This window comes from Glycine max, chromosome 2, assembly GCF_000004515.6.
Source record: "Glycine max cultivar Williams 82 chromosome 2, Glycine_max_v4.0, whole genome shotgun sequence".
NCBI classification, from domain to species: Eukaryota; Viridiplantae; Streptophyta; class Magnoliopsida; order Fabales; family Fabaceae; genus Glycine; species Glycine max.
This window is the reverse complement of record NC_016089.4, coordinates 12999650-13022733: the sequence shown is the minus strand read 5'-3', so window position 1 is coordinate 13022733 and position 23084 is coordinate 12999650. Positions and strand designations below refer to the sequence as shown.

The following is a 23084-nucleotide window of genomic DNA, read 5'->3' as shown; positions in this document are numbered from 1 at the left end:
TTCATCTAGGTATTTTTTTCACCAAATTGAGATGTAGTGGTTAAAGGGGTATATAGTTCATATCGGTATAGTTTTGCTGATAAAAATAAAGTTATGTACCTACCTTTTTCAAGTTCGATTGTTAGAGTCTGCAGGAGTTGACCAGGTGAATGAACCGTTCTGCTGTAAGATCACGTTCTTATCATTAAAAAAATAATTTTTGTGAGAACGAAATAATATGTGAAACCCAAATTAAGTTTTTTGTTAGTTTATTGTTGGAATAGACAGTTGATAAATTTTTTAGTGAGTTTATTGTTGGAGTAAACAATCGATAAAGTTTTTAAAATTTACTCATTCCGTATTTAATTATAGGACTTTTTAACTAATTTGTATCGTTTAAGTAGTTATCATATTGAATTTTTTAATTATTTATAATATCATTTAAATATTTTTTTATTTTATTTTTATTCACTTGTTTTTTATTAATGTTTGGAGAAATAATAATTAAGTAAGAATATATATATATATAAGAAAAAAAAAACAATTTACGTGTCTAGAAATTAAAAAAAATTCTTATGAAAAGAAACAAATAATTTTTTTTAAATATCTTATAATTATCAACAGTTGAAGTATATGATAGTGTGAGATCAAAACAAGTAACCTAAGAACCTATGTCAAAGTTCAAGTAATGGATGCTCTTAATACATAGGTGTAGGTGTGCGTTATTATTAAATACTCGTAGTATATAATATTAATATTATAGTTTTAAAATTTTGAATATGTTTTGACTAGAAAAAATTACAAATTTTAGAATTAATGTTTTTTTTTATATTTTTCACAATTCTTTTATTTAACTAAATAAATGACATTTAGTCCCTATTAAGATACTTTTAAGGAATAAAACTAAATATTTTATTATTTATGGACTAAATAAGAAAAAAAAAGTAGTTCTAAATTTTAAAATTTTAGATAAAAATAATATTTTTTAATATATAATTGTTAAATAATGATAAAAAGTAAATTGAAGAAAGTGTTTTGTATATTTTTATTCTCAACACCCAATCGAAAAAGATTTTTTCTGATTTTTCATATAATTTTAAAATATAATTTTCTGTTTTGTCATTTTTATGAAAAAAATTAACATTAAAATTTATAATGTAAGAACTTCAAATAATGTCAAAAAGAAAATTTTATTTCCATATTTTTATAATTTTATTATTTAAGAATAATCTAAAAAGTAAAAATAAAAGGTCACCAATTTTTAAATTAATTGCCGATTCCATATTTTTGATACTACAAAACAAGTCTCTTATTGTATCATCAACCTTAATAAAAAGAAAAGTAATCTAACATAATTCTAGAATAATTTATTAAAATAACCCTAAAAGTGTTACATTAATCATACCTCATCAAACTCTCTTCCTAACTACTACAATTACATGTTTCCACATCATTCAAATCAACTATTATTCCACAACTCCCTTTTTGTCTAACTACTTTTGATGAGGATTCGAAGGAGTCATCTCTTTTTAATAAGTGTTTTAAATGTGTTGATAAACAAATATTTAATCAATTCTACCGAATATTTTTAATTAATTTAAAAAGGTATTAAATAATATATTTTATATTTTTAATTAATATAATAAATACTTTTTAGTTTTTCTTTAACATGTATCCTTTAGTATTTTCTTTCTTGCTTGCTTTTATTATAAAATATGTCTTCTTTTTCCCTCTGCATGCATGAATGAACGAAACCTGACAAAGGTGTTCCTGATTTCCAGAGACATAGTACGTGGAGTAGGAGAAGGGTCGTCATGAAATGACTTAATTTCACCATCTCATGTGAAGAATAAGAGCAAAAGACTGAGACCAAAAGGATAAAGCCAAATCTTTAACAGTAAAATGACAAGAGACACATCTAATTTGGCTATATTATTCGTATGATCATTATCATAATGCAATTAAAATAAATGATTAATATTTCACATGTCCCACTATAACGCACCAGCAAATTCTCTCAGACTAATTATATAGTATCAATCCTTTCAAAACCAACTTTCTCATGAAAATTAATGCATAAAAATGAACGGCATCATATGGGTTCCAAGAGAGTGTAGGAGACAGGACAAATATCACTTATTTAGGTGATATTTGATCATTTAAATTTTAAAATTACGTTTTTATTCTAAAAAAAATAAAAGAACTGAAAACGTGCATGATGAATTTTTTTCTTTTTCTTAGTTTTACAAATTGGTCTTAATTAGAATCAGCAAACACGTAGATTAATCGATATTAATTAAATTTTTGTCTTTTATTATTTTTCACATTTCCTTTCATTTCACAAAAAATGTGTGAAATAATTAAAAACTGGTTAAAAAATATAATTGAAAAAATTATAGTTAATATCTTATCTTTTAAAATGATAAATATTTTTTTTTCAAAAATAAGTCGACACTTAAAAAGACAATAAAAGCAGCATAAATAATGTTTTGTTTGAAATAGTATAAAACTTAAATATATTTTTTGTTCTTATAATTTAGTATTTTTTTTATTTTAGTCTATAATTGTTTTAGTTTTATTCCTTAAAAATATAATTATTTTATTTTTCGTCATTTAAAGTATTTTAAATAACACTTTCAATTATCTAAAAGAAAAATTTTATATCCATGATAATTCAATTCAATTCAATTATTTTGCGATACATGTAGTCTCTTATAAAAAAAAATAAAATTAGTGTCTTGCTTTTTTTGTCTGTGTTCTTGTGAACAACTAACAAGTACCGTAATAGATGAGTGTACAATAATAGCTGAATGGATGATTGATCTTCTAGATGCCAATCATTATGAGCACTACAATCGCACCAAGTTGTCTGCAAAGTTAATAAACAGTGAAAATAAATAAAATAAAATAAAACAGCATGTTTAGGAAACATTTTTTTTTTTAATGATAGCTAAATTATACACAAAGTGAAAAATAAGCAAGCTGGTACTTATATAGTTTATTTTAAGTTATAATTGAGTGCAACAAATATCTCATACGTAAGGCAGATATGCATGTATAAGCTCTCGATCATATTGAAAAATTAGCATAAAATTAAAAAGAAAACTATGAGCAAACCCTGCACTCTATAAAGAATATTACAAGTTCACATTACTTTTGTGTTAAATACATTATTTTATTAGAGTTCCTTCACTTAACTATGGCCTACTCTATTTTGTGAACAAGTGGTTCAAAAAGTGAGCTACAAATGTCAAATAACACTAATCCACTTAGTTAGGATCCCCGTGTCCTCATGTATGCAAGAAATAAAATAATGTTACATTATTAAAAGGAAATAAATAAAAAATTGAATTAATAATTTTGCATAAATAATAATAACTTAATTAATTATATATTTTATATTTTTCTTATAATACAATAGATTAAAATATAATTTTGATCTCTTTATATTTGTACAAATTTATAATTTTAATCTTCTTATTTTAAAATTAAAACCTTTAATTCATCTATTTTAAAAAAATCATGAATTTTGTCCTCCCATCCAATTGTGGACATTGACGGTTAAATCTAGTTACGTTGATCAACATGTGATAGTGTATTAATAAGCTATAAACCTTTTGTACTTGGTGGTCAGCCAAGTAGTATATATACTTGATATTAAGAGAATTTGACTAATATAATTAAGGTAAGAGAAAAACTTTATCTTCTACCAAAAAGATAAAGATAAAGATAAAATCATATTTTTCTTATTTACATTATCTTATGAAGAAAATTGAGATCTTATCATTCAATTTCACATTTATAAAAGGAATCTTCAAGATTTAGGTAAACCAACTTTATTCCAACCTACTTTAAGATACATGTTCTTACTTCTGCACTGCTAACTTGAGTAACAGAGTGTCTTTACCGTACAATGGAGGAGAACATAGAGAAACATCACGGTGAATAGATTTTGTCAAAACTAGTAAGAACATAAATTATCATTGGTTTTGACACCTAAGTGATGTAGGACTTTTGGCAAACCCATCAAGACTAAGTAACAAGAGTGGCATAGGCCATCTTTCTCATGTTAAGATCACTACTTCCAAGATATTGTTCATTTTGGTGCTCAGTGTAACATTTTGACTTGTCATTGTTATATCTTTATTAAAAGATAACTCTATGAGTTAAAGGTGTATTTACTAGTATAAACTACCATTTGATTTGACTTTTAAGTGATGTGAGATTTTTGATATATTAGAATAGGTCCTTTGAGTCAACTATAAAACTAAAATTCAATCTAGCACTTAATTACAATTAAAATTTATCGTCTTAAAGTTAAAGTTTGTGAAAATCAAATCCAAGATTGACTCACACATATTTAGCTTAAAACCAACTTTAAGTTCACACCTTTTCAAAACTAATAAAATAATATAAAAATCAGGGACTTTAAAAACAAGTGATTTTTCTTCAGCAAAATTTGAAATCCAATTACCAAAGAAAATATATGCATTAATTACCACTATACTTGACTAACTAACCATAATAGTTGTATAAATATTTGTTAAATAACTTTTGGGGGCTAATAAAGCAAGAGTTTAAGTTGTCTTATATTTAAATACACCTTGATCAAACAAGTTTTTTTTTCACAAATTCAGTATGCATCGGCATCTAAGTTATATCCATTAGATTTATTAAAAAAAAAATCATACACAAACACTGTTTATTTTCATGCAATTTTATTATTTAAATATTAAAAAAATAATTTCATATGTGATATTAGATACAATTATTTCTATGTTAACTTATTTTAATTTTGTAATAATCATGTGTCTTTAAATTGTATTTTAAAATCAAAGAAGAGAATTATTTTATTACTTCGTTTTATTGTACAGAAAATATTTTCCTTGTAACACTATGTTTGGTTTGGAAAAGAAAGTGCTAGGAAAGAAAGTGGAAGGAAAGAAAGTTAAAGGAAAGAAAGATAGTAGAAAGTGGAAGGATTGTCTTAGTTGTTTGGTACAAGGGAAAGTGGAAGGAAAGAAAGTTAAAACTTTCTTTTCTCCTGTTTGTTTGGATGGAAAGTGATAAGGAAAGGAAGAGGTACATTTGTGAAATGACAAAACTAACCTTATATAAATATTAAAGAGGGTGAAGAGAATAAAATATATTTTAAATAATAAAGAAAAAAAATAAAAGTCAGACACAAGCTTAATATTGAAATTATATTTTTTTTATTCCTTTAAGATAAAATATGTCAACTTATCTTCAATAAAATAAAATTAGCAGTTTTTATAGCATTAATTTTTATTAAGTTAAATTAATAATGCTCAAAAATTTCATTTGTTCAGCTAGATATCAACATAGATATGCTGCAATTTGCAAATTTCTTATAGCAGGTGTGCACTAGAGTGTGAATAATAAGAATTATTTTGTTTGAGAATAACATTCAAAGATGCTCTCTTATTTTTTTTAGCTCTGATAAGGTGTGGTTCAAGCTGTGTTTTCAATTTTCTTTCATTCCTGTCAGCTCTGGTTTTTTTAGGAAAGGTGTCTCATTTCATTCTTTAATAAATTTGTACTTGGCTTCCTTGTATTTGTATCAAGGTGGTGCTAGTAGTTGGGTGGGATAAACCATGTTGTAATGTCTCTTGTAACTCAATTGTTGGTACCTCTCTGGTACCATAATTTTAATACATTATTTCTTTTGCCTTCTCAAAAAAAAAGATAATGCTCAAGCAATGTACCCCTCAATTGAACCAGTTGTTCAATTCCTCATAGATAAAATTGAAATCTTGGATGAGTTAGTGCTAAAGCAACATCATTCTATTTATATATAAATATTGAGTTTGAGTATTATGATGCATATATTGGCCAATTACACTACATGTTATAGTGCAAATTAAACATAAATGACAGTCTAGTTACACAATATTAGTATACACATCTTTGCACTATAGCTCCAGTTGCTTGCTGCACTTCTACTTGTATTGCACTAGAGGTGAAAGCACCTACATTCAAACCATATATTAGTTACTACTATTATAACACATTGAGATGATTAAACATCATGAGCATAAAAGTTCAGTGTTTTTAAATCAACAAGACTCTCAATTTATTCTTTCAAAGCCTCAACCAAATTTCTTTCAAATATCTAACTGCATCAAATTGAGTTTATGCAGAAAATTATGCAGTAAAAAAAGACTACGCCACTTTCACTTAGACCCCTTGCCAATATAAAATCTCCACAGTAGCTTCAAGGCATAAAAAGTCTAATATGAAATTACTATAAGACATAAATATGAGGTATAGATTATTAATGAACTCTAAAATATATTCAAGGTCTGTACCACTAGCTCATTGTTATTATCCTTTGAAAAATGCATATATAAAAACTGTGACTGCAGAACATATTGTGTCAAAGTGTGAAAAAATCTATAAATTTATTTAGTGTAATAATAAAATATAACATTGTGTATGTAAATATAGTATAATACAAAAACTTGTAAACAAAGGGAGATGACTCAAACCTTTCAGTTTCTATTGAATGCACACCTCTGAAGGATGGTATAAGGCTCCATCATCAAAATCATCAATATAGTACCAAAAGGGATAGCAGACTCCAAAGCATATTCAAAAGTAGCATAACAACAAAAGTCACAGGTTACCATGCATCTCCAGTCATAAAAACTAATAATTTCCATCTTAAGTCATATATATCCCAAAATGATAATTAATATAGACTAAGTCATAAATTAATAAGGTCTCATATGATGCCTTAAATATATACAATCCCAACAAAAGAGCATATCCACAACCACTCCAAAAAAGCAATCCGTTATAGGCTGTCATTAGTAAAGGCATCACATGATGTCCTAAATATATAGGACCAAAAAAGGAGCACTACCAATGCTCTTAACAAAATATACCTGCATCAGTCATCATTTGAATGAGAGCTTCTCCTCTCATATGAGGTGGTACGCCAAAAAGCTTACGTTTTTTGTGCTCATTATCACATAAATGGTTATAAACCTTCATGCGAAATGGATCTGTGACTCTTAATTCCTCTAAAAGATCCCATACATCAGATTCTGAATAATGACGAGGACGAGTTTGTTGTATCACAGTAACTTGTTTTTCAGCAATTTCAACTTGTTTTTCAATGACTGCAACTTGTCTTTCAGCAACTTCAACTTGACGCTCTGCAACTTGGTGCAGCTCCTTAGAAACAGAATTTCCCTCTTTCAAAGCTTCAGCAATTGTCATGATACTTTCATTCATTCGCTCATATTGATCTTCAACTAACTCAACCACATTTCTCTTCCGTTTTGTACCCCTTGAAGTATTTAAGCCACTAGGATTTGTTTGACCATTTTGTGGACTAGCATCCTCAAAGTTGGGGGGTGAAAATTGGTTTTCATCAAACATACCAACATTTGGCACATACATTTCTGTATCTTCAAAATAGTTATTCAAGTCAATATTCTCCTTCTCCCATTGTTTCCTCCTTTCCTTAGCTGTTTTCGCAACATTTCCTTTTGCCCTATCAGTTGCAAATAACTCAGTCAAGATGTCATAATGCTTAATTTGCATTTTTCTCCATCTTGCAGCATGTGGCTTTCCCTACATAAAAGGTAAAAATGACAAGTGATCAATTTGGTACTTATAATTAACATAAAAGTCAAGTGATCAAATAAAGGATAAGAATGCTAATTACTTTAATCAGCTCTTCCCAGACGTCGTCCTCAGCATCAAATTTTCGAGTTATTGAATTCCAAGAGAATCCACTTAAGCTATGGAACAAGTCGTAAGCTTCAGCAAAATGATTTTTTAGTGTCTTCATTCTATTCTTTATATGATTCTTTGTGATATTTGGTCCAATTGTAGATCTTAAGGCTTCGACCATGTTGTTGTATGCTTGTGTTGTCCAAGCACCATCGTGCCTATTTCCCTTATTTGCCTCTTCACCCAAAGCATTCAACAACATTTGATCCATTTCATCATTCCATTGTAGGCTATCTCTACCAGGGTGATTAGAATCTGATGGAGTGGTTTTTCCCTTTGGCATTGTAGTAGCTGCATATAAATTTCAAAAGGACACAAGTTGATGTATCCATTTTCATATGAATATTAGCTTATGAGAAATTCATCCACAAAAATAACATGAGTAAACTAAGAAATATTAGTAATGCATACCACTGGATAATTCTACTACAACATAATCATGTTCATGTAATTTCCCAAAACCATACACAAATAGAACACAAGTTTTGTACTACATTCTACACATGTAGTCACATTACACAAAAAAAAAACAACACATTAGAAATACATATTACTTATATAGTGTTATCATATTGGATAAACATTCCACATTCTGATAGCAACATCGTCCCTTAAAATTGTTCCCAATCTATAGTCATCATCACGTTGTTGTTGTGGTTGGGATCTATCAATCTCTTGTTGAAGTAACTCACGATCTACTTCAGCAATTAAGGTCTCATCAACATCAACACCCATTAAGAAGTTATGCAATATACAACAAGCAAGTACAATGTCTGTCATGACTTCAAATGAGTAAAAGGGTTCGGTGCCAGTAGATAAAATTGGAAATCTTTTCTTTAGTACTCCAAAACATCTCTCAATAACATTTCGAAGTGAAGCATGGCGATGATTGAACAACTCCTTAGAATTTTGCGGGCTGCGAATAGAATATTCCTTCAAGTGATAACGAACACCTCTATAAGGTGTAAGCACCCCACGTTTTAGCATAAAACCGGCATCCCCAAGATAATATTTTCCTACAAAAGTTGTGATATAATTTATTATTTGACGTGTTAACTATTATAATTCTAAATTGTGATACTTAATAGTCAAATCAAATTAATAGACTACTAACCTTCAGGAATTTTTAGAGAGTCTTCCCTACTTAAAGCATCTTTCAAAATCCTAGAGTCAGATGCTGTGCCTTCCCACCCCGGTAAAACATAAGTGAATTTCATATCAAAGTTACACGCAGCCAAAACATTTTGTGTAGGGTAGTCTTTTCTTCCACGAAATCGTGCGGCTTCCGCTCTTGGGACCTTTACCCGAATATGTGTTCCATCTATAGCTCCAATGCAATCCTTTTTATTAAATTAAATACGCAATTTGATTAGTGATGAAATTGTAGGATGAATTTGTGAGGCTAAACATATTAAAGTGAATTTAAGGCATAAGTACCTTAAAAAAAGGATAGAATCTGCTATTGTTTAATATTTGTGGAGGTACATCCCTACCAGAAGGTTGGACTAGGAACTCATCTTCTAATGAAATGATGGCACGTAAAACATTGTGAAAGTGACGGCTAACAGTCTCACCAGAACGGCGGAAGAAGAATGACACGGTGCGATTTTTCACATTATGACCAATGATGTGTAGGAACTTAGCAACTTGTTCTTCAACTGTGGATCGTATAGTATCCTTCACATAACCAGTTCCCCTCAATTTATGACACAATAACATAAATGCCTCAGGTCCCATTCGTATTATGTCTCGGCATTTTTCAGTATGTACTAATTGTCTCATTAAATCGAGACGTTTACGCTCCCTTTCATGACTTCCATGACTAATTGGACTACGAATGAAATGTGACATTGTTTGAAGCATATGTAACGCATGAACAATATAGCACAATAAGACTACAGAACAAAGACGCTGTTGTTTTTCGAATCCTCGACGAAAATGACTTAAATTTTGCATGCCAAGATTAGTTAAATGTTTTATTTTGGACTGCTCTTCCTTTATACCATCCAATGCATCACCAAACTTGTCTTCATTATTAATTAAAAACTCCATATCAGAGTATAAATGTTAACCTTCAATGAATATACATTTAATAAATCAATGAGTTTTGATATATTTTTCAATACACATTCAAATAAGTAAAGTATATATAATAGAAGAATCAAAATAAAAAAATGACCATTTTAAGACTAACTATCAATTGGACCAATTTTTTTTTTTTTTGGAAAAGGCCAAGAAAAGTATATTAAAGAGGGCATAAGGCATGCTTGAAACAAATACACAGTACACCACTTGTCTAGTGCCATCCCACTCACAAGGCTTTTCTTCTCCAAATGAAACAAGACTACTCCTATACCATACCCTGCTAGAAAACTACCCAAGCCAAGACAGCAAGTAATCACCCAGCATAAACACCAATTTAAGATCCGTAGCAAACAAAGCAAACCTATTAAAACATTCCCCTCAATGGCATCACTTAACACAGTAGCATAGATGTAGAAAAGTTAGCTCCTACTAGTACTACCCTTAACACAACCAGTCTTCAAAGATAAATCTCCAGACAGTTGAACCAATTTTGATAGAGAATAAGTGTAAAATATTCAATCATCCTTTATCACAACAAAGTTAAAAATCAGTAGCAACAACCCACAAACAACACAAACTTCATTATATTTCATAAATTTTTCAAAAAATAAAATAAAATAGAAAGCTTTTCAAATGATTTACAAGGAAGCAAAAGCAACATAATGTGTGCCAAGTAGACAAAGAACACGTACAAAGCACAAGATCAACAACAACACATTTTTATTCAATGGCATCAAAGAAACCCATATGAGAAGGAAGAATAGGGATGGTACCTTACAAAGCAACTGAAAGGTTGTGGAAGTAGAACAAATGAAATGGACCAGTTTGATTTTGGAAGGTAAACAAGAACCAGAGCAAGCAATTTTTTTGAAGGATTTTGATTTGAAGGGTATTCAAAAAGACAAATAGAATTTGATGAAAGAGAAGGGCATTATTGTCCTTTTGCCCAAAATTTTGGTCGCTCTTCCCGCTTTCCGTCCAAAGTAGCGCGGAAAGGATTTTTGGGTGGGGTCCACATAAAATTTTCTTTCCTTCACTTTTTAAGATTGTTCCAAACAGTGGAAAGATTCACTTTCCACCATCTTTCCTTCCTCTGACTTTCTTTCCTTCCCCTTTCCTTTAAACCAAACATAGGCTTAGAGTTGGTAGTGTAGTGGGTACAAAATGTGACAATAATGAGGAGCAGGTGCATGTCGGGAGAAACTAGTGGTTGTGGTTGTGTGGAGTTTGTGCAACTTGAGTTTGAGTAATTGACTATGATTATGTTTGGTTAATTTATTTTAGTTAGTTTTTAATTTTTTATTAGTTAATAAATTTATTTGATGGTTTGATAAATAAGTTTTTTTTAATAATTTTTAATATTTTTAAAATGTTAATTTTTAGAATGTTATATTTTTTTATCTTTAATACATTTATTAATTTTTTTAGCTTTATAAAGTAAATTGTGATTTTATTATTTTTATGTAATTTTACTGTTTTTAATTATTTAAATAATTAATTTTATCAAATATTTATATTTTAATAAGTTAATTTTTAAACTTTTAATTATAAAATGACTTTTCAACTAATTTTATCCCGCATAACTTATATTGGTCTTTGTCTCTTTCTATACCCCACTATGTTTGGTATAATAAAGAGAAAATGAATTTCACCCTCTTATGAAAGAAAAATAAGAAAATTCTTAAACTTTGTTTTTCAATATCAGTTTTTCCTTTTTTTTAGAGTTTAATTTCTATGCATGAATAATGGAAAGAGTTTTTACATTATTAATTAGTCAATAAGAAAATAATGTTAGTATGATTTTTATGATATTTACTATAAAAGTTAAAAAATTTATAATAATACAATTATAATTTATAATTAAATAATAATATAAAAATTATTTACACTATTATTTTATACACCATTTTTTTCTTTATAAACCATATTATTTCTTGTATATTGAATTTTGTTGGGTACTAGTTTATAGGTTTTATATGTTTTTTTGTCGTTGATAAATGATTTTTTGTTTGCTTTAGTTTCAATTTTTTTAAAAAAAAAATTAGTCCCTAATAAGTTTTATTTTATTTTCTCAAATTTTTTTAAATAACATTTTGAAAAGTGACTCTGATAGCGCGTGAAAGACAAAAACAAATAAAAAATTATTAGGAACTAAAAAAATTTAAATAAAATCATTGGAGACCAAAACACAAATTCTATCCTTTATCAAATACAAAAATATATTAAAACCTAATATTTAACATTGAGAAACCTGATAAAGGAAGTTTGTAGAAGGATTCATTTTTTTTTATCACTGTTTTGCAGTGGATAGAGAAGGTGGTGGTGGGTTGGCTATTATATGGAGGAAGGATTTTAATTGTCAAATTATTTGCTTCTCCCAGAATTTCATTGATCTACGTGTAGAAGACAGTAATGGTAAATGGAGAATTACTGGTTTCTATGTACTAAGCGAGAATCATGGGACTTAATTCGTCACCTTCATTTTGTCTTTCGAATTTACCATGGTGCATAATAAAGGATTTTAATGATTTACTGTTAGAAGACAACAAGATTGGGCCAATGGAGCATCCTCAAAGGCTGTTAAATAGGTCCAGGGAAGTTGTCGTTGATTGTCACCTCATCGACATCCCTCTAGATGGCTACCCTTTTACATGGTATATTTAGATCGAAGACATGGAACTGTTGATGGAGTGTTGGACCTTTTTCCCTGATGCAACACTCACAAATCATATGGCTCTAAAATCTGACCATAGCCCAATTCATGTTAATGTTTATGGGTTTGTCAATAAGAGATTTAGGTTTGAAAACATGCGGTTGGCCGAAGCTGATCTTGAAAAAGTTGTTCATGGTGGATGTACGCGTGAATTAAATGGTCCTCTGCCTGATAAGCTCAAAGCTTGCGCTGATGATTTGGAGTGTTAGGGCAAATGTGTTGAAAGGAAGTTTAGTGCAGAAATTAATAATCTGAAGAGATTGAGAGATCTTGAGGAAGTAGGATGATGTTGACTCTATAGTGAAATTCAAGATGCTTAAGGATTAGCTAGTGGAGCTTCTGGTAAAAGATGACATTTATTGAAGGCAAAGAGCGAAAATTGAGTGGCTACAAGAAGGAGATTCTAACTCCAAATTCTTTCATTACATGGCCTTCTCTTGTAGAAAGAGCAACAATATTTCTTAGCTTCACAATGATTCTGGAATGTTATTAACGACTCAACACGATCTTAATCAAGTAGCAAAGAATTATTTTGGGAACCTTTTCAATTCATATTCAGATTCTTTTGATGAGGTGCTAGAAGTTATTCATCCAAGTGTTTCAGATATGGATAATAACATGTTAACTGTCCCGTTCCACAAAGATGACTCTAAAGAGGCCTTATATCACATTCATCCTGATAAATCACCGGGCCCAAATGGTCTGCATTATGCCTTCCACAAAAAAATATTTTGGAGTATTTGCGTTGATGAGATTAATTCAGCTTGTTGTGTCTGGCTTAATGGTGGTTTTGTCTGAAGGTATTAACAATAACACCATTGCCTTTGTCTTAATTCCTAAAGGGGAGAATCCTGGGTCAATGCAGGATTATAGACCAATTGATTTATGCAATGTTATCTACAAAATATTGTCAAAAGCTCTGGCAAATAGGTTGAAAAGGGTGTTGCCTCATATCATTTTGGAGGAGCAATCGACCTTCGTTGTAGGGAGATCAATTTTGGATAATGTGCTCATGGCATCGGAAATTATTCACTTTCTGAAAGGCAAGAGGAATGGTAAGAGAGGTGATTTGGCTTTGAAGGTTGATATTAATAAAGCCTATGATCGAGTTGATTGGGGTTACCTAAGGGCAGTTATGACTAAAATGGGATTTAATCTCAACTGGGTTAGTTGAATTATGCAATGTGTCGAATCTGTCCAATATGCAGTTAAAGTTAATCATGATCTTGTTGGTTCCATTGTGCCTAGTAGAGGTCTTCTTCAAGGAGATCCTCTATCACCTTATTTGTACCTGATTTGTGTTGAAGGTTTAAGTGCTCTGATTTGGCAAGCTAGACTCATTGGAAATTTGCATGGCATTTCTATTTTCCCTGGTGCGCCTGAAATTTCACATTTACTCTTTGCAGACAATTGCTTTCTTTCTTGAAGAGCAACAATCAATGAAGTGGAGGACCTTCAAAGAATCTTGACGACTTATGAACTTGCTTTAGGTCAATCCTTAAACTTTAATAAGTCTGAAATTTTTTTATAGCTCTAACACGGATGATGCAAGGAGGACCACAATCTTATCTATTCTTGGAGTGCATGCAACGTTAGGTGTTGGAAAATACCTTGGCTTGCCTTCTTTTGTTGGGCACAGTAAGAGAGATACCTTCAATTTTGTTAAGGAAAGAATTTCAAAGAAAATCAATCTCTTTCAAGTAAATTTCTTTCTAAGTTTGGCTGTGAAGAGATGGTTCGGTTGATCTTCAATCAATCCCTACATACTTTATGAGTGCTTATTTGCTGCCTGAATCTTTATTGGATGAAATTCAACGAATGTTGAATTCTTATTGGTGGGGATCTAATGGAAAAGGAATGATATGGCTGAAATGGGAGAAGCTTACAACTTCAAAAGAAAATGGTGGTTTGAATTTTAGTAACCTTCATGATTTTAATCTAGCTATGCTTGGGAAATAAGGGTGGAAATTTATTTCCAACCTCAATGCTATGGTGTCTAAATTCTTCAAATGTATTAAGTATCTAATTTCAAGAATGTAAGCATATGTTATAATTGTATAGTGTAGTTGCTTGATGAGATCGACATAATTGAGATTGTACATATGAAATTTTAATGTTTTGTATTAGTTTAATGAAAATCAAGTATTTTATAAATTAAAATATTCTTATTGAAAGCTGTGATGTTGATCTTATTTTATGTATAACGATTATTATCTTGATATGGCTTATCGTTTTAAAAGATCCCAAATAATAAATTTTTTAAAGCAATGGCAAAAAGTTATTCATTATTTTGAAAAAGGATGATGCTGAACAATTCATTTTAAATTAATTCCTTTACTTCATAATTTCAAAAATAAATTGACAAAAATCATAATAGTAACTAGGGGTGTTATAATCTTCCTTCAAGACAAATGATTCTTTTCTCTTCTCTTTCTTGGAGCTTGTGAGCAATTGTTGGAATAGTGAACTCTTTTTTTCTCATCTTTCTCTTTTCATGAGATGAACCATAATGGGCATTTGTGCAAAGCTCTCACTGGTGTTGTTTTAGGTTGTGTTTCCAAGGGTTTTGTGAGGTGTTGATGGAAGCCCTCTTTGTTGAGCTCAAGCCTCCTATCTCCTTCCTTTCTTGAGAACCTAAGCTTGAAGACCATAAGGTAAGGGAAGCTTAAATTCTTGTTTTATGATGTGCTTGATGTTTAAATTTTGATATTTGGCTTTGGATGTTATAAACTGTGTTTTTTGAAATTGTTGAACCATTGGTTGCCATTTTGGAGATCCATGAAATGATTTTTAAAAAATTCAAAGTTTCAGGACCTCATGCTTAAGCATGTAAAATTTTGTTCTTAAACACAATGTATTTTTTATGCCTAAGCATGAGTTTTTTTACGCTTAAGCACAAAATGTTTAGTGCTTAAGTGCAGTGTATCTTTGATGCCTAAGCATGAAATTTTTGGGGCTTAAGCACGAAACTTAAGGGAACTTAGTTTATTTTACATGTCCCAATATAATTCTCTAAATGGAGCTCAAATGTAATTAATTTTGTTTTATGAACTAATTTGAGATGAATGAAGTTGGTTGTATGCTAATATCATGTAATTTGCATTCATATGGGGTTTTGATGTTTGATGGTAAGCGTTCAAGGTGTGAATGTCTTACTTGACTTATGGATTATTGGTGAGTTCATGACTGGTGATGCACATTTAAGAATGATGAATTTATGATATGGTGAACTCTTATGGTATTGAAATTGATGATCATGATTATGTTGATACTGAAATATTTATAATAATGTTAAGATGAATTAGTTATTGCTGATAAGATGATGAGGTGTGTTATGTAAGTGTGAACCTTGAAGTTGGAATTGTCCCTGTGTGTGGAAATTAGTTAGTTATGTCCTTTAGAAAGATTTTTTTTATTATTATTCAAAAATGTATACTTGGGAGGGTGAATTTCACGCTAGAACTCTGTCCTACTAAAATGACCTGGAGTCTCGCTTAATAGGGTGTCTTCTTGAGTACTACCTCTATGCTTTGACTTTGAATGCCTTATCAGAGTGTTGAGAACTGCCTCCTAAGAAGATTAATGAACCTTTTAGTGTGTATGGGATGACTTGTTGTTGTTGGAGAAACTTGGATCCTTGAGACGAACCATGAGTGAGATGGTGGGTTCAAAGGTGTGTATGAGCTGACTTGTTGTTGTTGTTGTGATTATGCACGAAAGTTATGGGTGCTTAGTGGGCCCTCAATTGAGTGCTGGAGGTTTTTGTGGTGGCTAACACCAAATAGACCTATAGAATAGATGGGTGGACGAACTTTGATAGAGGTTAAGGTTAATGCATACCTTACCAAGGTAAGTTGTGAATGTATGAATACATGAATTTTGATGATGCCAAAGAAGAATCAAACAAGACCGCTTCAAAGGATAAGCATTTGCTTCAAGATTAATTCAAGATCGCTTCAACAAACAAAGCTTTGTTTCAAGATTCACTAAAGATCGAGCCTTGCCTCAAATCAAAGGGTTTCAAAGTCATGCAAGGCTCTGGTAATCGATTACTAGAAGGGAAGGTTGAAAAAGAGCTGTTGAAAAGGGTAATCGATTACCATATGTTTGTAATCGATTACCAGCAACGGAACTCTGGAAATTCAAATTCAAAAATCATTACCCTTCAAATTATAACTGTGTAATCGATTACACAAACATTGTAATCGATTACCAGTGGAGAGTTTTCAGAAAATCTGCCAACAGCCACATCTTTTGATCAGATTTGTGAATGACCATCAAAGGCCTATAAATAGGTGACTTGGGCACGAATTTTGAAGAGAGAGTTTTGCTTGTTCAAAACGTCTTATCCTCTTAAAAGGAAATGAGAGAGATATTTCAAGAGAACTTCATTGCCAAATGCTCTCTCAAAAGAAACTCTTAGGCAAATACTTGCAAATCCATTAAGAGTTCATCCATGGACTTCAATTGTAATATCTTTCTCTTCAAGAGAGAATTCCTCTTCTTTCTTCTTATACAAAGAGATTGATTAAGGGACCGATGGTCTCTTAAGTTGTAAGAATTCTTGAACACAAGAGATGAGTTGTCTCTGTGTGGTTCAAAAGTTGTAAAGGAATTTACAAAGAGAAAGGAAAATCTCAAGTGAGTTGCTTGAGTACTAGACGTAAGCACGGACTTTGCCGAACCAGTATCAAACTGTGTTTGCATTCTCTCTTCCCTTATCTCATTTATTTTGTTGCAATCAATTTTGTCTTGCATGTTTAAAGAACATTATTAAATTGATTGCTGCTTCTTCTGCATTTTGAGCCTATCTCTTTTAGAAGGGGATTAAAAGTTTGTTAGTGGAAAATTATTTCACCCCTTCTTAAGATTTCTGAGGCCACATGTCCAACAGAAGTCACTGCCCACACTCATATATCTTCGATAAAACTACATTTCTTCCATAGGCATATAGTTTTCTTATCCATTTGACCTCATTTTATAATATACATTCTATCTTGAACTTGTGAGCGTTAGCTTTAGCTTTTGAAACGTGAAAAGTTCGCAAGTATTTTCATAAATAAATTAATTGAAGAATTTGAACAAATTAAAATCAAGTCTTCTTCTTTATTAGTTGTATACATACACAAACAAGTATCATTCACGATAGCATAATTCACCTGAAGAGTTATTTTAGTAAGTGTCTCACTATCTATAATCATCTTTTTTTGTCAGGCATGACACAAGACACAAGGTTCTCTAGACTTCTTGTTAAGGTTTTCTAGACCCATTAAGGATAGAGGGGACATGAAGCTCATAAGACCCGTCATGAGAACTTCCTTTGAGCCAATGGTGGTTTGTCATCGTGAAAGAACTCTATCATGCACAATATTCTGCATAGGACCGCTATGTAGGATTGGATCCTATGGGACGTTGATGTTGTCAAGATTATGTGAATTATGTAGCAAATAATAAACCCTTTGCTCTTTCATTTTCGACTTTAAATTTTGTTCCTAACCTAACTAGTGCATCATCAACCCAACCAAGTATGCTAGCTTTTTCAAGGAACCATGCATGTGGTTGTTGAAAAAGTTCTTCTATTTTTATTTGTAGCTTAAGAGAGAAATAGAGAGAGAGAGAGGGAGGAAGGCTTTCTTCCTCTCGAGGCCAATTGAGAGCGACACGCTTTCTAGATGTCTCGATGACATTGTTTTAAGCTCCACAAGAGTGTCTTTTTTTGCTCTACTTAACAGTGGAATGTATGTGAAGAAGAAGCAAAAGAAGAGAATTACAAAAAAAGTCTCCTAGTGGAGTCTTTTGGAGAAGATCTATGACCTGTGGTAGCGTTAGTAGGCTGCCAAAAGGGGAAGATGTATTAATGATTTTTTAAATTTTTAAAATAATAATAAATGCAATGGTGGTTCAAAATGACATACTTTAAATTGTAGTTTTAAACTTACATTTATTTTAGTATTTTAATTTTAAAAATAAATAAATTTAAATGAGCGTTGGGGAGGAGAAATCAAATTAGAGAAAACAATTGTTTGGACATAAAATATCACACAAATAAAATTAACTAACTATATGTTTGGACATTAAAATTTAGAAGAAAAGAGACAGGAGAATAAATTTTTGTTATTCTTAATAAATATTAATTTTTAATTAGATAATTTTAAAAAAAATAAAAAGATAGGTTATATAAATTTAACATCTTAATAATTTCTTCATATCGACAAATATTATATAATTCTATTTATTTAAAAGATATATTTTCGTTGTCTTAACAAAAAATTACATTCTAAATATACCCTAAATAACATGATCAATACAAGGGAAAGGAGAAAACAAATGATATAAAAGGGATATGTCAATTGGGATATTGATGATTTTGTCCACCAAAGCAACCAGCTAGCATGAGAAGAAAACAAATAGAAGTATATTTGGTGAATGGTGAGTCTATTGTAGGTTACGTCAAGGGCAAGAAATTGATTATAAATATAAATTATACGAAATAGGTTAAAAAAACATTCTATTATGGAGTAACAGAAGTCAAGCAGTTCATAATCGAACAAGATAGATAATGCAAGAATACGTATACGTGCCTGTCATTTCTCTTCAAAATGAATAAATAAAGAAATAATGAAGGTTTGGTTACAATTTTGTTATATAATTAATTAAAGAACAAGATAGTGGCAGTTTTGAGGTTAATCAATAAGATTGGTATATCAAAATATATAAAAAAATATCGCTTTCATTTAATGAAATTGAAATATATGTCTAAATTAATCTTAGTTATGAATTTTATATTATGACTTATGTCTTATCTGCCTAATTGTGAAACAGACATGCTTGAGAATTTGTCCTTTCCTTTTGATTTTTTTTATATCTACTCTGAAATACAATTACCATAATTGGAAGATATCTAAACCCTACAAACAATAATAGCATGACCCATAGTTAAATTATTGAATTACTCATGGTCTTTGTAATAATTGCTTCCGAATCCGATTTTTTATTTTAACGGATGAGTCGGTTTAAATTTTAAAAAAATAATATTAAAATACCTATTTTTATATAAGTATTTTTTTAAGAAGTAAAATTTGCTTCTTAAAATAAATAAAAAACTACTTTTATATATTAACGTTGGAGAAGGAGAAATGCTATATATCTTTTAATAAATTTTTATTATTGATTAATTTTTTTTATCAAAAATTATAAAATTCAGACAGAGATAAAAAAAATTATAATTTATAAATTTCAATTAAAAAGAGTATATTTTAAAAAAAATATGTTAAAAAAATATATTGTTAATTACAGAGAGCGTTATTAAATAATAACATCTCAAGCACACTTATGGTAAAATTAGATGGAGAGCATACAAGGAGCAATTTCAAAGATCTTCTTGAAGAGATTCTTAAGCTGAAGGCTCAATTTCAAAATTGTTTCATAGGAAATTCTTAAGCCGAAGGCTTAATTTCAAAATTGTGTCATAGGCCATATTCGCAGGCCATTGGCTGATTCTTTTGCCAAATATGATCTATCCTTTATCTTTGGAAGTTTGTTATTTTAACTAGATCCAGATTTTGTTGTAAACTCCATGATGAAGGATGATGTTTTTATTGATACCCAAGTTGGGAATTAATTGATTGGTGTCTGTGGCTCTTTAGCTGGACAATTCAGCCAAAAAAAAATATGGTAAAATTGGTGAATAAATTAACTAAAAGTTAAAAAGTTGAGGTTAAATTATTCATTTGGTTCTTATAGTTTTATGGTTCTTATCTTTTTAGTTTCTATAATTTGAAAATGATCTTCTTAATCCTTATCATTTATATTTTAATTCTCTTTTAGTCCAGTAGTTTTGACAGTGATTTTTTTAGTTTTCATGATTTTTACTTCTTTAGTCCCTATCATTTTCAAATTACAGATAGATTAAAAGATAATTAAAATATAGAAAGTAAAAAAATCACCAAATGATTAATTTAACCAAAAGTTAATAATTAATAAACATTAACCTAATTAATAAGAATTGAATAACATAAAAGAATAAAAAAGTTTAGCCTAAAATAAAATTTTTATTCTTCTATTTTTTTAATCTTCCCTTTTAGATATTTTATTCTTTATTTTTAAATTTTTTATAATTTTAGTTTTTATTTTTTTAATTGGAAAATTTTATCTCCAAGTTTTAAAAAATCTACAATTTTAATCCTTAGTTAATTTTAAACTTGATCTAAGTATTCTATAAATGTCCACTTACATGTATTTGTTTATTATTTACGTGACATTTTTTTAAAACTATTTAATTGTTAAAACATTTAATTTATTAAAAGAAATTAAAGAACTACACAATCAACGAATCTTAAATTGATCAAGAAAACTAAACTTAGATCTTTTTTTAAATGAGAGATAAAATGTCTCAAATAGAAAAAAATAGGAAAATTAAGATTACAAATTTTTTAAAAGAGAAACAAAATGTCTCTATTAAAAATAAAAAGACTACAATCACGAATTTAAGAAAATATGAAGACGAAAATTAGATTTTAATCAAAAGTTTAATAGTTTATATACTTAAAAAATAACATAAAATAATATAAAAAAGTTTGATAGTTCATAATAGAATAACGTAAAATAATATATATATATATATATATATATATATATATATATATATATATATTAAAATAAATCAATTTGATCATCAACTTATTTTATATGATTTAATTTAATCGTCAAATTTTTAAAAATTTAAAATCAAATTAATTAGTTTTAAAATTTCAAGAACCAATTAAGCCTCATTATTCCGTCCTTGTCTTCACCAACAAACAAAAGACATGGTTTCGTTTCGCACTCTTTCGTTAAAAACTTCATTTTTGTCATTTTCGAAGTTCCGTGTCTCCGCGCATCTCGTGCACACAACAAACCATAAACTCAAAAATAAATAAAATAAAAAGAACTTGTCAAGGGTCAACGTACGGAATAAACCAAGATAGAAAAAAAAGGGTGCAAAACATAACAAGTTAACAACGTACAAAGTAATGGTTTGAATAAGAATCAATTCCTACAAAAATAAAATAAAAATTAAGGTTTGACCCATTAAGCGTGCGTGTTGATAACTCATACCTTGATACATTTTTATCTCATGAAAGCCATTTTTTTATTCCATCAAGTTCGAATTATTATATTGCTAGTAACCAAGTGTTTGAGCATGTTCCAAGTTGTATTTCTTCATTTATCACCAATGACATGAAATAAGCTCCTTTTTTCTATAAAAAAAGAAGAAATTCGAATTATATTCTGTAAATTTAATTTTACTTGAATTTATTTATTTAAGTTAATTTTTGCTAGAAAGTGAATTTGAAAAATATTTAAAACGTTTTTGATAAAATAATATTATTTATTTTTCTAGTGTAAATAATTTTTATATATATAACTATTGATCAAAATATACAATGTTAAAACATTAATATTCTATTCAATCATAAAATTAATTATTTTTTTTTAATTTTTTTGTTATTATACACTTATTAAAATAACATAGTATTCTTTTACAGTTTAATAATAAAAATATGATTTTAATTTAAAATCACCAAATATAGTAATTTGAATTCCAAACAACTGTCAATTTCAAGTTATTAATTAGAAATATCCTTAATTCTTTAACTTGTCCTTTTCGTATTGTAAATTTAAACTTTTATTTTGAATGTGAAACATATGTATTATTGTTAATAAATTTCATTTAAATTCATTTCTAGATTCAAAACCCTGAATAATTTTCATTTAACTATTTATAATTTTACACCTTAATATTACGTATCCTAACTGCCAAGACACCTGAATCTAATTTTGCTCATGCTCCCAATTTTACAGGGGAAGAGAGCTCTAGTCTCCAAGTTAGTTATTTTAATTTCTAACGTAAAAGTAAAATTTGATAATTTTATTAAAGCTTATTGTGATTTTGATCTCCCTTTAATCTATGATCTGCCATTTTGTTCTTCATATTTTTCTCTCTTGATTTTAGTTTCTAAATTTTTAAAAAATATATAATTTTAATTTAATCCTCAATTTTTTGAACGTTTTATTTCTCTTAGTTGTTCTATTTAACATATTCATTTAAATTATATCAAAGAATAATTTAATTAGTTAAAATATGCAAATAAAAAAATAAATGTATGTAAAATTTGAGAATTAAATCAAAATACGAAAACTAAAATTATAAAAAAACTAAAATCAATGAACAAGAATAAAAGATAAATCAAAATTATAATTCAGCCTTTTATTAAAACACCAATTTAAAAATAACTTTCATCTTTTAGAAAAAAGTTTTCTTTGAGATTTACAAGGTAAAAATAATAACTAATAATTCACTATCAACAACAATCAAATACGAAAAAATCTTATAATTTTGTAACTTCCATTACATTCATTTTAAAATAGTAAATAATCCTTTTTTTTTTTCTTTTTACCATTTTGTATGCAATAATGGATTCCCTTATTTCCTTTCCGCACCAAGACTTAAAAACAGCCTTGAAAATAATAAAACTCTACTAAACTTAAAAATAGATGTTGC

At 29.0% G+C, this 23084-nt stretch overlaps 2 protein-coding genes across 2 annotated transcripts; both read right to left on the bottom strand.

The window, feature by feature from the left end:
- Positions 1–6506: 6506 nt before the first annotated feature.
- On the bottom strand, positions 6507–11202 carry LOC102662361 (uncharacterized). Its single transcript, XM_026125415.2, has 3 exons — positions 10602–11202; positions 7676–8034; positions 6507–7581 (listed from the first exon to the last, which is right to left on the bottom strand). Exons 2-3 carry the CDS (start codon positions 8024–8026, stop codon positions 6874–6876), a joined length of 1059 nt encoding a protein of 352 aa, XP_025981200.1. The 5' UTR covers positions 8027–8034; positions 10602–11202; the 3' UTR covers positions 6507–6873.
- Positions 8163–9625, bottom strand: LOC102662228 (putative nuclease HARBI1). Its single transcript, XM_006574938.4, has 3 exons — positions 9181–9625; positions 8858–9083; positions 8163–8759 (listed from the first exon to the last, which is right to left on the bottom strand). The coding sequence occupies exons 1-3, from the start codon at positions 9604–9606 to the stop codon at positions 8311–8313; spliced, it is 1101 nt and encodes a 366-aa protein (XP_006575001.4). The 5' UTR covers positions 9607–9625; the 3' UTR covers positions 8163–8310.
- Positions 11203–23084: the final 11882 nt, after the last annotated feature.